The following is a 15,109-nucleotide window of genomic DNA, read 5'->3' as shown; positions in this document are numbered from 1 at the left end:
AAGTATATTGGATTTATGAGAAGGTTGTATGCATACATGGCACCGTATGTTTCAAAGTCTCCTAGAGCTGCCTATCTGAATTATAGGGATCTTGATTTGGGGAGGAACAATAATGGCAATACAAGCTATGCACAAGCAAGCATTTGGGGTTTGAAGTACTTCAAGAACAACTTCAGGAAACTTGTTCATGTTAAGACCTTGGTTGATCCCGGCAACTTCTTTAGGAATGAGCAAAGCATCCCAGTGTTTTCATCCGGTAGAAAGTAGAATGTCAACCAACAAATGGGCTTAGGTTCCAAAATAAAGTAATCTACAATAAAGAGATGGATTGCACTTAATTTCTCATTGCTTTAATTTATTGTTCCATCAATATGTATTTACTATTTATTTTTATGTGAAGAGAGCTGAAGAGGGCTGGACGGGAACCTTTATTTTTTTTTCTTTTTGAAAAATTTGTTAATAACTCACACGTCTTATGTATGTTTGTGAGGTTTGAAATCATAACATCAAAGTTGTTAGTTAAATATCTTAACTAACTAAGCTATCAGAACCTTAAAATCATTGTATTGTATGCATCTTTATCATGAAACCACGGTGTATTTGCATTAGCATGATCAAGTAAATAATGTGTTGCATGATTTTTATGACCAAATCGTATATAATGTCATGCATATGTAGCGAACAGAGACTGTGACTTGTTCATTTTGTTGAGATAACGGAGATAACTGATCTAGAAATTTCTAAATAATCATAAATACGTTATTTTTAGAATGAAACTAGCATGAAATGTGAACCTAGAACTAAAGTATGGATTAGTACGATTGCAAGATACATTGTTTCCTTGTTATGATTATATGAGCAGAGGAAGTTGTATATGCTTACAGCAAATTTCTCATTTAATATCTCTTTATCAGTATTATTCTCTCTTTTTTTTCTCATTTAATTTATGAAGTTTTCACTCATTTCATCAAAATTGGCAGTTTGACATTTGGACCTCCTCACTGAATTAGACATTTATCTTACTTTTACTAATAAACAAGATGCTATCCACACATCCTCCCAAATATTTCCATGAAGCCTCTAGAGAGAGAACGAAATGTTCGTTGTCAAAGATAAACAATGTCAGCAAAATAGGTTTGGGCCAACTAGATAGACGGGTTGGGCTTTAATTCTAGCTCTTTTGGAGCCCTAAAGAACATTTGGTCTCAAAAATATGGGCAGTGGACATTGACCATAATTAATTTGTTTTTTTTTTTGAACAGGTAATTTGTTTAAAAAGAACAAACCTATATATACAAAAACTTGGTGACTTAAATAAATTTGCTCTAATTAATTACCTAACATGATATATTTGATGTTACACAGAACTAAATATAATGTTTGAGAGTTGATTGATTTTTAAGATAAACACGTTAAGTTAGTATCACTTCATTTCATATTTATAAAAAAAAATACTATACCACTATATGAAATGGAAATGAGCTATTTAAAGATGTTTTTTTTGTAAATCCTCATCAGATTTATTGTCTAACGAAGATTCACAAGGGTGCCTCTCTACTCTATATATCCAGTTATCCACTAGTTCTTAAGGCAGTGTTTTCTCTTCGGATGAGTACGTATGCATGAAATCATCAATACCGATCTTCTCCCTGAGATCATATATAAAAAGGTTTCCATTAATTTACTTATCTTGCGACTGTCCCTGTTCTAAACTTAAAGATAGACTTATCATCAGAACAAACAGATGACAACAAACTTAGCTAGCTAGCTAGAATGCTATTTCATTTACTTGAAAGTGAGTAGTGGATCCCCATCCTCCGACGAACACGTACAGCATCAAAAAAAAAAAAAAACAACTGATTTGTTAAAATAATTGGGTTCGAAAGCTGAGTACTTGAGCAGTATACCAAACTATACCAGAAATCTAGAAACTAGTTGTTGTCTCTACTCAAATATGTGTTCGAGCTAATATGACACCACCCTGCAGATAGATTTCTTCTATCTTGGCGTGCGTGCCTTATTCACATATCTCAGTTGGAACTGTGTTTCCAATAATTAACCGTCCACTCAGTACTATTCGAATGTGTGTCACTCAAACTGGTGGTCCTAATTACATGACACATCTAAAATTGCACTAGCTAGTGTTCTTATATCAATGAAAGTATCGTGATTATGGGTGGAGTGTGATATTTTTGCTAAAAAAATTTGTGTCGATAATAGTTCCACAAGTTTGATAGAGTAGTAATCCGGAGACAATGTTTTATATTTCTAATGTAGGATTTATATCTTAACACGATCCTGCACGTGTGGCGAATTTTTAAACCTAACACATAGATAACTTTTAGGTGGACATAGAGTCTGTGTGGCCGTTACGCATTCACACGTGGACGTGGGTACGTAGCCCGTTCTGATACCATGATGAAGTAGTCTGAGGTTCATATATAAAACTAATTGGCTATGGATGAAATGGCTCGAACATTTATAAACTCACAAACAAGGTCATATATTTCTGATGTGTGATTTATATCTTAACAAAGTCTTGATGAAAAAAACATAACTTTTCATGGTTGTAGAAACATGCAATATCGGTTTGCTTAATTAGAGCCGCATTGTTTGAACTCTAGGGTTTTCAGAAATCTGTGTGCTTAATTGGAGCTGCATTTGTTTGAACTTTAGGTTTCCAGAATAATTTTTGGAGACTCGTTCATATTAATTTAGAAATGAACAAAGCACCAATAGACAACTTAACAATCTCTAAGAACAATGTGACGAGGGAGACAATGAATCAACAAGCTAGTAAGGCTCACTAGCTTTGTCCCATCACCTCAATCATAGCTAACAAATCCACAAATCTCGCCTCTACCCAATAATTATATATATAGCAGTCGATGTTCTACGTTCTAACTAAAGGAAAAGTTAGTAATTTTAAAGATCATATCCTTGATGATTTAGATTAATTAGATAACGAAACGATTATTAATAAAGAGTGATGATCACATATTGTTCCTTTCTTCTTAAAGCACAGACAGATGGAATAAGAAAGTGCATGAAATCATGTCATTATGAGTCTGCATGAGATCATTACAGATTACTAATCATGTACTTAACCATTGAATGTAATCAAGTACTTTAACACAAACGACTCCCATTTCCTTAATTTGAAGTTTCGTGATGGCCGGATCACACACACATCATGAACAGAAGATCAAAAGCAACTACGTACTTTGATTTTGATAATTATTTGGGTTGGAAAGCCGAGCAGTACACCAAACCACCAGTTAATTTAGAAAGTAGTTCTTGTCCATACTCATAATTCACCTAATGACGTACACCAGTACTGATTCCAAATTAACTTCCTGAATCTGAGGTTAATTATAACCTAATCTGTCGGCATGCCTTAACATATATATTCGACTGTGTCATTCGAACTAGCGACCATGTATATATATTGGAGTTCGATATTGAACATATGGAACCAAATCAAGGCCTAGTTAGAGAATTTCCGAGTGGTAATTAATCAAAGTTGCAAATATTTGACAATTGGTAGAATAATGCAAAGCATGCATTTCAAAGTTGCTGGGTACTCAATCTTCGTTGGTGCATGATTTGACATTCGAGGGTGAAATGTATTACGCAGATTGTGGCTTAAAAGAAATAAAGCTTAATTTCCTCTCAATTTGGACCCTTCAGTATGTAACTTGTATATTATAGAGCACAATCAGCGTTTGAAAAGAGAAGCATCGATCTTCAGAAAGATTGATGATGGAGCTGATTAAGCGGCAGAATTAATAAAGCTCTCAGCTCTTAATTTGTATGATCGATGTAGTAGTGCGCAGCTAGATTAGTATAAGTTTTCCAGTCAAACATTCTCTGGGATTAAGTTGAAAACTTGAAATTGAATTGTATGTCATCGATCCGGCATCACATTCAAACATGAGCTTTTGATTTCTGACCTTGAATATGTAAAAGTCCTCTGTGGCTTAATGATGTTCTTTCTTCATAGGTTTCACCCTAATAATGAAATTTTAGTTCTAACAAAAAGACATTGTAATTGTATGTTCATGTGAAAAATGAAATGTTTGGTGAAAAATGAGGGGGCATGCACCTAATGTATCATGTTTTGGCATCTTGGTATATATTTCATGATTCAAATCATGCAATTTCAAGTCATCCCCTTCATTTATGTATAACTTGTTAAATTAAACCGAAAAGAACCAAATATATAATATATGGATTCTTATTCTAATAGCTATATTTGCTATCTAATTTACTTGAGATAATGGAGGAAACTAATGCAAACACCTTGTTACTCTTTTAGCAATGTCAATTGTAGAAGCTTTACCTTACCTTGAGAGATATAATCCGAAATGAGTGTTTGAATTCTGATGCACGAGAATATGCCTAGTTAGATTATCTAATTTTTAGAACAAAACAATGGACGACCCCTTGAGTTACAAATTTTTATGGACTCAACACGTACATTGAATTTATCTTTATTGATAGCTAGCTAGTAGTTAACTGAAGCTATCACATACAAACTTTTTCTGGTAACAAAATGTTTTGATTTATGTGAACCAGAAAATCATAGATGAATAATATATTATGTTAATTATATCTCACATTCATGATGAAATTTGGTATTTCTTTGTTAAAGAGAACTCCTTCGATAAAAGTGATATTCCTACTTTATACGCATTTTTGATATTAGATGGATCATCAAGCAAGAGAAGCTACATACTTGAGAAAACTACCAATTAAGCAACCTTAGGAGTGAAAGGAAAGAGGTGTCTCTAGCTTCAAGTCATAGCCAATGAATTTTAGGATAGAGAGAGAGAGAGAGCGGCTATTTTTGCCGTGTAAGCATATAGATACACTTCCATTCTCCTTTGTGCACTCTAACAATGACTATCAACTCAGTAACAACAGGATGTAAAAGCAGAGTTCCATTATTGAGGTAATGAAGTACTTCGTGTAATAGCACTAGTAAAATTCCCATACATATTGAGACATTCCACCATTGACATATACACACTTTCTTCCTTGCAGACCTTTCAGACCACCCTTTCTCATTATATAATGTTCAAGACGATCTTTTCCTTTTGAATCATCAGACCTAATTTAAAGGAAGTGTGAGTTTTGTGATAAGGAAATGAAGAATATCTGGAAGCAAAAACTGGCTTTCACATAAAGAGAAAGCAACTAATTTAAGGGCCACAAAAATGATTTGTGGATTGACAATGATTATAAGCTTTTTCAAGATGAAACATGGTAGTGACACGCAATTGTCAATTGAACATATATAGAACTGTGAATGTGTATCACATTTTGATGCGCGCTTTGCTGCACTATTTTTGTTTCCTTTCCCATCTTTTCATATGCTTCCTTTCGCTTTAGATATTGCGGTTAAATTTGGGTGATGATAATGGTGCTGTTTGCAACTTTACAAGCAAGATATGGTTGTCTGATTTTTTTTTTCTTCTTTGCGTAGTGTTTTCTTTAGTTTGAATGCGATAAAATCGATCTTCCCCAATCCAGAATCTACAGAATTAGTTATTAAACAATCAGATTATATTCTAATAACAATGATTACGATTAATTTCTTGCACGTACGTGAAGTAGCAAAAGCAATTTTGTTAGGTCGAGTTCATGCAAATATGCAGGTTAATTCTATATTAGAACGAGGGTAGATAAAAGAATGAAGAGGTTTCAATTTCTAGACCCTAAACTATTGAGCATAGATCATAAACCGCAAAGCATTCGATCTAAATGTTATCAAGCAAATGAATCCGAGCACACACTCCTTTTCACTCAAACAGAATTGTTTCTACTCCAAGTTTCCATTTCGTTTATTGTTTTGCTTAAACAAAATTAAGTAACATTTTGCAAAATACCCGTGAACTTGAATTCAAAGCAAGAACACAAGGAGAAAATCTTGGGTCGTTGGGACATTGATTCTAAAAGTACGTACATGAAGAACAGTATTGAATGCTGAATTGGTCCCTTTTTTTGGGATAATAAATTGGTCCCTATTTACACAAAGTTGGCAATCAATGTCCTTTTGTTATTAAGAGTAGAAGCTTATCAATTCTGGGGTATTAGGCATTGGATGTTGTTGGTCTCTTCCTTTGCAATTGTAGGTGCCCTATGTTGCAACTGCCGACACGAAAAGTTAGTTAATTTCCGGATCCAGGAACAATATAGTCTCAAATTTGTAGATTCGGCTCTAAATAATCAGAATTATTTATCTAGAAGATTCGATACAATCAGAATGAAGTCTACCACTCGAAACATACCACATTCCATCAGTTGGAAATCCGACTCATCATCAAATGTGGAAGATTGTATATAATCACCAATTTCTAACCATTAATCCTTTATAATACACTCTATAATCTGTATCCATACTTAAATCACGGTACAGGTAGAGCCGTACAGAGTAGCTCACATTAGACGAGTCACATTCAAGAACAGATGCAATTGAAAATTTGAAATAGTGACCAGTGACCCAAATGATCTCAACTGACGTCTCCATTACCTCATCAGACTCTCGTTGGTGTCACTGAGACACCATCTTCATGCTTCTATAAAGCAGCAAACATCAAGCCACTTCTTCAACACAACCTCATACCTTAAACAAACCAAGCAACACAATGATGCTTCCAAACCCTTCAATATTTTCCCTCTTTCTTTTCCTTCTGTTATCATCGGCTTCATGGGCACATCCCAAAACTTCAACCCTAGATAGTTTCAGCCAATGCCTCTCGGATAACACGGAGATTTTGATACCATTCTCTAAGGCCTTCATCACCCCAAACAATTCCACATTCCTTCCTACCCTACAGTCCACTGCACAAAACCTCCGTTATTTGACCCCTTCAGTGCCAAAACCTGAGTTCATTTTCACTCCAATGCTCGACTCTCATGTCCAAGCTGCTGTCATTTGCGCAAAAGAGCTTGGAATCCATCTGAGAGTCCGAAGTGGAGGCCATGACTATGAAGCACTCTCTTATGTCTCCCAAACAGAAACACCTTTCATCATTGTAGACCTTGCCAAGCTTCGATCAGTCAACATTGACATCGAAGACAACAGCGCTTGGGTGCAAGCCGGTGCCTCCATTGGTGAAGTCTACTACAGGATTGCAGAGAAAAGTAAAACACATGGCTACCCTGCCGGACTTTGCACAAGTCTAGGTGTTGGTGGGCACATTACTGGAGGTGCATACGGTACCATGATGAGGAAGTATGGCCTTGGTGCTGACAATGTCGTCGATGCCCATATTGTTGATGCTAGTGGCAGGATTCACAATCGAGAATCGATGGGAGAGGATCTGTTTTGGGCAATCAGAGGAGGTGGTGGAGCTAGTTTTGGTGTCATTCTCTGGTGGAAGATCAAGCTTGTTCCTGTTCCATCAACCGTGACAGTTTTTTCTGTTGTCAAGACCCTTGAGCAAGGCGCCACGAAGCTCCTTCATAGATATCAACAAGTAGCTGCTACTGAGCTTGACGAAGATCTCTTCATTAGAGTTATCATACAACCAACGGTCTTCGACGCCAAAAGTGGCAACAAAACTATCATGACTATCTACCAAGCTCAGTTTCTTGGAGGTGTTGATAGACTCCTTGATGTTATGGGAACAAGCTTCCCGGAACTTGGTCTGACAAGGAAAGATTGCACACAAACAAGTTGGCTGAAATCTGTAATGTACATAGCAGGTTACCCAAGTAACACTCCACCTGAGGTTTTACTTCAAGGAAAATCCACTTTCAAGAACTACTTCAAAGCCAAGTCAGATTTTGTCAAAGACCCAATACCAGAATCTGCGCTTGAGGGGATATGGAAAAGGTTGTACGAACAAGCTTCTCCTTTAATGATATTCAACCCATATGGAGGAATGATGAGCAAGATTTCGGAGTCGGAGATACCTTTCCCACACAGAAAAGGAGTGCTCTTCAAGATTCAGTACCTGACTACATGGCAAAATGGAACTGAAGATGAAGCAGAGCACATGGACTGGATTAGGAAGCTGTACAATTACATGGCTCCTTATGTTACAATGTTCCCAAGGCAAGCATATGTGAACTACAGGGATCTTGATTTGGGGGTTAACAAGAAGAGCAACACAAGCTTCATTGAAGCAAGTGCTTGGGGTAACAGGTATTTCAAGGACAACTTCAACAAACTGATCAAGATCAAGACCAAAGTCGATCCCGATAACTTCTTCAGGCATGAACAGAGCATCCCACCTCTTCCACTCCCTCTACGAACATCATCCACAACTGCAAGGTGATCATAGAAAAGCCACAGCTACATATTTATGCCGTTTGAAGCGTGGTAAGAATCTGATGGGTTATTCGTTAGTATGTTTTGTTTAAGAAAATGTTTGCCTGATTCTATATACTGGAGCAGAATTGTCAAATAAGTCTCTGGGTATCAACATTCAATTGTTGTAGAAATAGTGATGTACTCCAATTTACATGGGACCTGCAATAATGGATTGTTATAGGAAAGAGCTGGAACAATGGGATTGTTTAGCTTTTAGGAGATAATGTAATATGTAAATTAATTGTATGTATTTGTTTTTCCCTTACATTGTGAACGGATTAGGTTAACTTTGTTCAAGTCCCTGTAGTTAACAAATCAAGCAAAACCAAACAAATACCTACTCCTACACACGGAAAAGCAATTGAAGACATATCTCTTTCAAGTGTTTTCCAGGTAGCAAACTTGAACCTGCATGTGGCACCTGCAAGTCATAGTCCCTGTTGCAATAATTAGAAAGATGAAAAAACAAATTGAATAAACCAAATTTATTGCATAAAGAAACCACTTAAGCTGTGGATGAATGAGGGTGCATATTCATGTTAGTTATATTACAGAGGACCAAACTTATGCCCATGAGTTTAGTGTACAGTTTACCTTAAACTTGAACAAGGCACCTCGTTGGTGAAACATTAAGGTTTTGTTCTTCCAGAAGCATTGTGCTTAAGTTCCAAAGTACTCTTTTAAGTAAATTTACAGATCCATATTTGTCTCCAAAATAGTGGGGGCAATTAGATATCTCCAATAACATGACTTTGAAACACAAATTCTCATTTTTACTCATTAGTCATTACCCATGCTTCAACACCCATGATTTGAATGAGATTTTTGGGCCAGACGCACTAGTCACAGTAACCTAAACATTCTTATATGAACAAAGGGCATAGATTCTCAGGAGCTAGAAATTTTATGGGTGGATTGATAATAATGATATAAACTCAACTCTGAGTTTCTGACAAAAAATCTCTGTTTAGGGAGAGAGTCACCCAAGTCAAAAAGAAAATGATCATTGCTTAGACCAATTTTACATAGTGAAAGTTATTGTTAATGGAATCATAACTAAATTATACTACTACAGGTCAAAAGAAAGTTTACACTTCTATTTCTTTCGTTTCATCAACGTGCTAAACTATTCAATCAAAGAAAATTCATGCCCAGTTCACATAACGATACTATAGTAGTTTCCGGTTTCAATTGCTTCAATACATCCTATTGAAAAAGTTGGCAACAAACATAAGCTAAACAGAAGCAATGATAGTGCACGAGAGACTAACCTAAGAAGTATTTTCTCTTTGCTCAATTTCCTCTGCAGCAGACCTTGTTCATTTCTAGAAGTTCCGTAATTGCTATACAGCGACCCTTCACTTCATATATGTTTGGTCCTCTTTACAAAACTTCAGGTTTACTAACACCATAGATTAAAAGCCTCACCACATTTTTGCAGCATATGGTCTCAGCTTCCCACCAGGTCTCTGCCGTATTGGTGGTGCTGTGAACTATCTCAGTGATGGTAGGCGGGGAACTCTACTAAGAATATTTGGGGGTTGAAGTCAATATTCCACAAAACTCATAAAATTGAGACCATTTAGGCTATGTGATCCCAACACCATATGACATGTGCATTAGCTCATCAAGTGAACACTAATGCACATTCATGCTTCTATAAAGAACCCACACATACACTAAGCTGATTCCTCAACAACACCCAAAGCCACTGAAACAAGGCAACAAGATGAATTCAAACTCTTCAGTTTTCTCCCTGTTTCTTTTCATCTTGTTATCATCTTCATTGGCACTACCACCATCTTCAAAACAAAATAGTTTTCTCCAATGCCTCTCATATCATTCTAAAGCTTCTATTCCATTCTCTAGTACCTTTTTCACTCCAGACAGTTCAGCATTCACTACCGTCCTAAATTCAACAGCACAAAACCTCAGGTACTTGGTCCCATCAAAACCAAAGCCAGAGTTCATTTTCACACCAACGCATGACTCCCAAGTTCAATATGCTGTAATTTGTTCAAAACAGCTTGGGATACATCTCAGGGTCCGAAGCGGAGGGCATGATTACGAAGGTCTCTCATATGTGTCCCAAATTGAAACACCTTTCATTATCGTAGACCTTGCCAAGCTTCGGTCAGTTAATGTTGATATCCGAGCCAATAGTGCATGGATTCAAGCTGGAGCAACTATAGGTGAAGTTTACTACAGAATTGCACAGAAAAGCAGAAACCATGGCTTTCCAGCAGGTCTTTGCACGAGCTTAGGAGTGGGAGGCCATATAACTGGAGGTGCATATGGTACTATGATGAGGAAATATGGCCTTGCAGCTGATAACGTCCTGGATGCCAGAATAGTTGATGTCAACGGCAGAATTCTTAACCGAAAGACCATGGGAGAAGACCTGTTTTGGGCAATCCGAGGTGGTGGAGGAGCAAGCTTTGGAGTCATCCTGTGGTGGAAGATAAAGTTGGTTCCTGTTCCATCAACTGTGACAGTTTTTACAGTTGCCAAGACCTTGGAACAAGGTGCCACAAAGCTGCTTCACATATGGCAACAAGTAGCTGCAACTAAGCTCGATAAAGATCTCAATATAAGAGTTTTGATACAACCAACAGTACTTGACAGCAAAAGTGGCAAGAGAACTGTCACAACTCTTTACCAAGGTCAATTCCTAGGAGGTGTTAAAAGGCTCCTCAATGTTATGCAAACTGGGTTCCCCGAACTGAATTTGACAAGAAAAGATTGTACACAAACAAGCTGGCTCAACTCTGTGATGTACATAGCAGGTTATGCAACTGGAACTCGGCCTGAGGTTTTGCTTCAAGGGAAACCCACGTTCAAGAACTACTTCAAATCAAAATCAGACTTTGTCAAGGACCCTATTCCTGAAACTGCGCTTGAGGGGCTATGGAAAAGATTGTTGGAAGAAACCGCTCCTCTGATCATTTGGAATCCATATGGGGGAATGATGAGCAAAATATCAGAGTCAGCAATACCCTTCCCGCATAGAAACGTTCTCTTCAAAATTCAGTATTTGACTACATGGCAAGGTGCAAATGAAAACGAGGCAAAGCACATAAATTGGATTAGGAAGCTGTACACCTACATGGCACCTTATGTAACAAAGTCCCCAAGGCAAGCATACGTGAATTACAAGGATCTTGATTTGGGGATAAACAAGAAAAAGAACACTAGCATCGCTGAAGCAAGTGCATGGGGTAACAGGTATTTCAAGGGCAACTTTAACAGATTGGTAAAGATTAAAACCAAAGTTGATCCTCAAAACTTCTTCAGGCATGAACAGAGCATCCCACCTCTTGCGCTCCAGGCAAGAAAAACCAGAACCTAGTTATAATGGTAATAACACAGTAAGAGTCAGCTCAGACTGTTGTGTTTTTTTTTCTCTCTTTCCTTAAATAATAATCACTTTGGCAAGATAGCAAGAATAGCCAAAACATGGGGTGAGTAGAGACTAACTACTCACCAAACCGAAGGCCTCAGCATCCAGTTTTCGGCTAGTCTTGAAATTTTGTTCAAAGGATATTTATTTCAAGAGTAAAGTTTTGCTAGTTTTGAGAAACCTCAAGGCCTTGATTGGTTTTCAAAGTATGTACTTTGTTAAAATAATTCTCAAATAACTGAGGAAAGCTTAGTCTTAGCATTCAATTGTAATGTAACATTGAAAAAAAAACATTCAACTGTAATGATCGGTTGATGCTTTCATATAACAGATAACTTGAATACCAAATCACAATTTCTATGAATATGAGGACAAATTATAGCACAATATGCAGCAAATTTTGTACCAAAAGAAAAGAAAAACGCAGCAAATTATATAAAGCTGGAGAAAGGAAAAAGGAAAAATAAAAGAAACAACCACACATGCTTAAGTCAGCAAAGAGGGTTTCAATTTTGAATATCCATTGGCCATTGCAGTTCAAATAGACAGATTCTGGATTCTGATATCTGAAATCTGAAGTCAATGGAAACCCTAAATTACAAAGTGAAAGAATTAAATTTTGGAGTGGGAAGTACAATTTAATCAAATTGAGTTTCAATTGGGATTGTAAGTGATGAAAAAGAAGTCAAGATTGAAGCTTTACCTCAAATTGATTTCATCTGGATTCCTGAGAGTCTGCGCCTTCCAAATTTGTGTTCTGTAATTCATATGAACACCCCCAATTTGTTGGTTTGGGTTTTCCCTCTAAATTTGGTTATAAAATACAAAGTTTACCCCAGTTGTGTTGGGCTTCGATGGGCCGGCCCATTTTGAATCGCTGTTCCATTCACTGAGTTTGCAGTGCTTTGGTTGCAGATTTCAGTTATGAGCATGTTCAAACTGAACTGAGATTTATTGTTCCGTTGGAGATTGCTGGAAAGAAACCGCCACCGCTCTATGTTACGGGTTTCTTGTGGAATCTGAAGACCTCAAAGCATGTACAGGAATCATGCATGAACAGAACAAAGATGGAAAGGGGTGCATGTAAGTGACATTGAGCGTATTATGGAATTATTTCCTTCAATTATTTTGATTGTTTTGAATTCAGGGTGGTAAGTTTTTTCAAGACATGCTCCGTCTTTCCCATCACATCATCTCATTCTTTCAGATGCCAAAAGAATTTTCCAGCCATAAAGAGATCATTAAAGATTAAGCACATGATTCAATTACTTTTAACATAAAGCCATAGACCAAGACTACCATTTTCATTTGTTTGAAGCTTCGTGATCAAGATCAAACACATGGACAGCAGATCAGTACCACACCAGTTGTTTTCCATGCTCATATATAATTCACTTGATCACACCTTTGAATCCAGATAAATTTCCGGAATCTGAGGTTAAATCTAACTTGATCAGAATGCCTTAATATATTCGAGTGTGTCATTCAATGCACCTTCATGCATCTATAAAGAAACACAGAAACTAAGCTGAGTCCTCCACAACACCCAAAGACATTGAAACAAGGCAACAAGATGATTTCAAACTACTCAGTTTTCTCCCTGTTTCTTTTCATTTTGTTATCATCTTCGTCGGCAAAACCACCATCTTCAAAACAAAACAGATTTATCCAATGCCTCTCATATCATTCTAATGCTTCTGTTCCATTTTCTAGTACCTTTTTCACTTCAAACAGTTCTGCATTCACTACCATCCTAAATTCAACTGCACAAAACCTCAGGTACCTGCTCCTTTCAAAGCCAAAGCCCGAGTTCATTTTCACACCAACTGATGATTCCCAAGTTCAAAAGGCTGTTGTCTGTTCAAAACAGCTTGGAATACATCTCAGGGTCCGAAGTGGAGGGCATGATTATGAAGGTCTCTCGTATGTGTCCCAAATTGAAACACCTTTCATTGTTGTAGACCTCTCCAAGCTGAGATCAGTTAATGTTGATATCCAATCCAATAGTGCATGGATTCAAGCTGGAGCCACTATTGGTGAAGTTTACTACAGAATTGCAGAGAAAAGCAGAACACACGGCTTCCCAGCTGGTCTTTACACGAGTCTAGGTGTGGGAGGTCATATAACTGGAGGTGCATATGGTACTATGATGAGGAAATATGGCCTTGCAGCTGATAACGTCCTGGATGCCCGAATAGTTGACGTCAACGGCAGAATTCTTGACCGAAAGACCATGGGAAAAGACCTATTTTGGGCAATCAGAGGTGGCGGAGGAGCAAGCTTTGGAGTCATCCTGTGGTGGAAGATAAAGTTGGTTCCTGTTCCATCAACTGTGACAGTTTTTTCTGTTTCCAAGACCTTGGAACAAGGTGCCACAAAGCTGCTCCACCGATGGCAACAAGTAGCTGCTACTAAGCTCGATAGACATCTCAATATAAGAGTTTTGATACAACCAACAGTAGTTGACAGCATAAGTGGGAAGAGAACTATCACAACTCTTTTCCAAGGTCAATTCCTTGGAGGTGTTAAAAGGCTCCTCAATGTTATGCAAACAGGGTTCCCTGAGCTGAATTTGACAAGAAAAGATTGTACAGAATCAAATTGGCTCAACTCTGTGATGTACATAGCAGGTTACGCAAATGGAACTAGACCTGAGGTTTTGCTTCAAGGAAAACCCCCATTCAAGAGCTACTTCAAAGCCAAATCTGACTTTGTCAAAGACCCGATTCCTGAAACTGCGCTTGAGGGGATATGGAAAAGGATGTTGGAAGAAACCAGTTCTCTGATTATTTGGAATCCATATGGGGGAGTGATGAGCGAAATTTCAGAGTCAGCAATACCATTCCCACACAGAAAAGTTCTCTTCAAAATTCAGTACTTGACTGGATGGCTAGCTGCAAATGAAGACGAGGCAAAGCACATAGATTGGATCAGGAAGCTCTACAGCTACATGACTCCTTATGTTACAAAGTCCCCAAGGCAAGCATATGTGAATTACAGGGATCTTGATTTGGGGATAAACAAGAAAAAGAACACCAGCATCGCTGAAGCAAGTGCTTGGGGTACCAGGTATTTCAAGGACAACTTTTACAGATTGATAAAGATCAAAACAAAGGTTGATCCTCATAACTTCTTCAGGCACGAACAGAGCATCCCACCTCTTGCGCGCAAGGCATAACCAGGAATTAGTTAGGAAGGTAATGACACACTCAGCCAGCTAAGACTGTTGAGTTTTTTCTTCTTTTTTTTCCTTTCATTTCCTTCAATAAAAAATATCTTTGCCATTTTGCCAAGATAGCAAGAATAGCCATAACATGGGGATGAGTAGAGCCTAACTTCTCTATAAACGGAATCGCATTGGCATCCAATTTTCAGCTAGTCTTGAG

The 15,109-nt window shown here is 37.5% G+C and overlaps 3 protein-coding genes across 3 annotated transcripts; all 3 read left to right on the top strand.

Annotated features, from left to right (window-relative positions):
• The first annotated feature begins 6,644 nt into the window (after positions 1–6,644).
• Positions 6,645–8,603, top strand: LOC101294538 (cannabidiolic acid synthase-like 1-like). The gene has a single exon (XM_004293644.1). It carries the CDS (start codon positions 6,651–6,653, stop codon positions 8,286–8,288), a length of 1,638 nt encoding a protein of 545 aa, XP_004293692.1. The 5' UTR covers positions 6,645–6,650; the 3' UTR covers positions 8,289–8,603.
• Positions 8,604–9,546: 943 nt separating this feature from the next.
• On the top strand, positions 9,547–12,005 carry LOC101295982 (tetrahydrocannabinolic acid synthase-like). The gene has a single exon (XM_004293649.1). The coding sequence runs from the start codon at positions 10,053–10,055 to the stop codon at positions 11,670–11,672; it is 1,620 nt and encodes a 539-aa protein (XP_004293697.1). The 5' UTR covers positions 9,547–10,052; the 3' UTR covers positions 11,673–12,005.
• A 1,291-nt stretch (positions 12,006–13,296) lies between these two features.
• Positions 13,297–14,901, top strand: LOC101307289 (tetrahydrocannabinolic acid synthase-like). The gene has a single exon (XM_004295388.1). The coding sequence runs from the start codon at positions 13,297–13,299 to the stop codon at positions 14,899–14,901; it is 1,605 nt and encodes a 534-aa protein (XP_004295436.1).
• Positions 14,902–15,109: the final 208 nt, after the last annotated feature.

Source organism: Fragaria vesca, linkage group LG3 (assembly GCF_000184155.1).
Source record: "Fragaria vesca subsp. vesca linkage group LG3, FraVesHawaii_1.0, whole genome shotgun sequence".
NCBI classification, from domain to species: domain Eukaryota; kingdom Viridiplantae; phylum Streptophyta; class Magnoliopsida; order Rosales; family Rosaceae; genus Fragaria; species Fragaria vesca.
Note: the sequence above shows the minus strand (reverse complement) of the source record. Positions and strands in the feature narration are given on the sequence as shown.

Excerpts from the sequence above, each read along its gene's own strand:
- LOC101294538 (XM_004293644.1), top strand. The coding sequence starts at position 6,651 with ATGATGCTTCCAAACCCTTCAATATTTTCCCTCTTTCTTTTCCTTCTG.
- LOC101295982 (XM_004293649.1), top strand. The coding sequence starts at position 10,053 with ATGAATTCAAACTCTTCAGTTTTCTCCCTGTTTCTTTTCATCTTGTTA.
- LOC101307289 (XM_004295388.1), top strand. The coding sequence starts at position 13,297 with ATGATTTCAAACTACTCAGTTTTCTCCCTGTTTCTTTTCATTTTGTTA.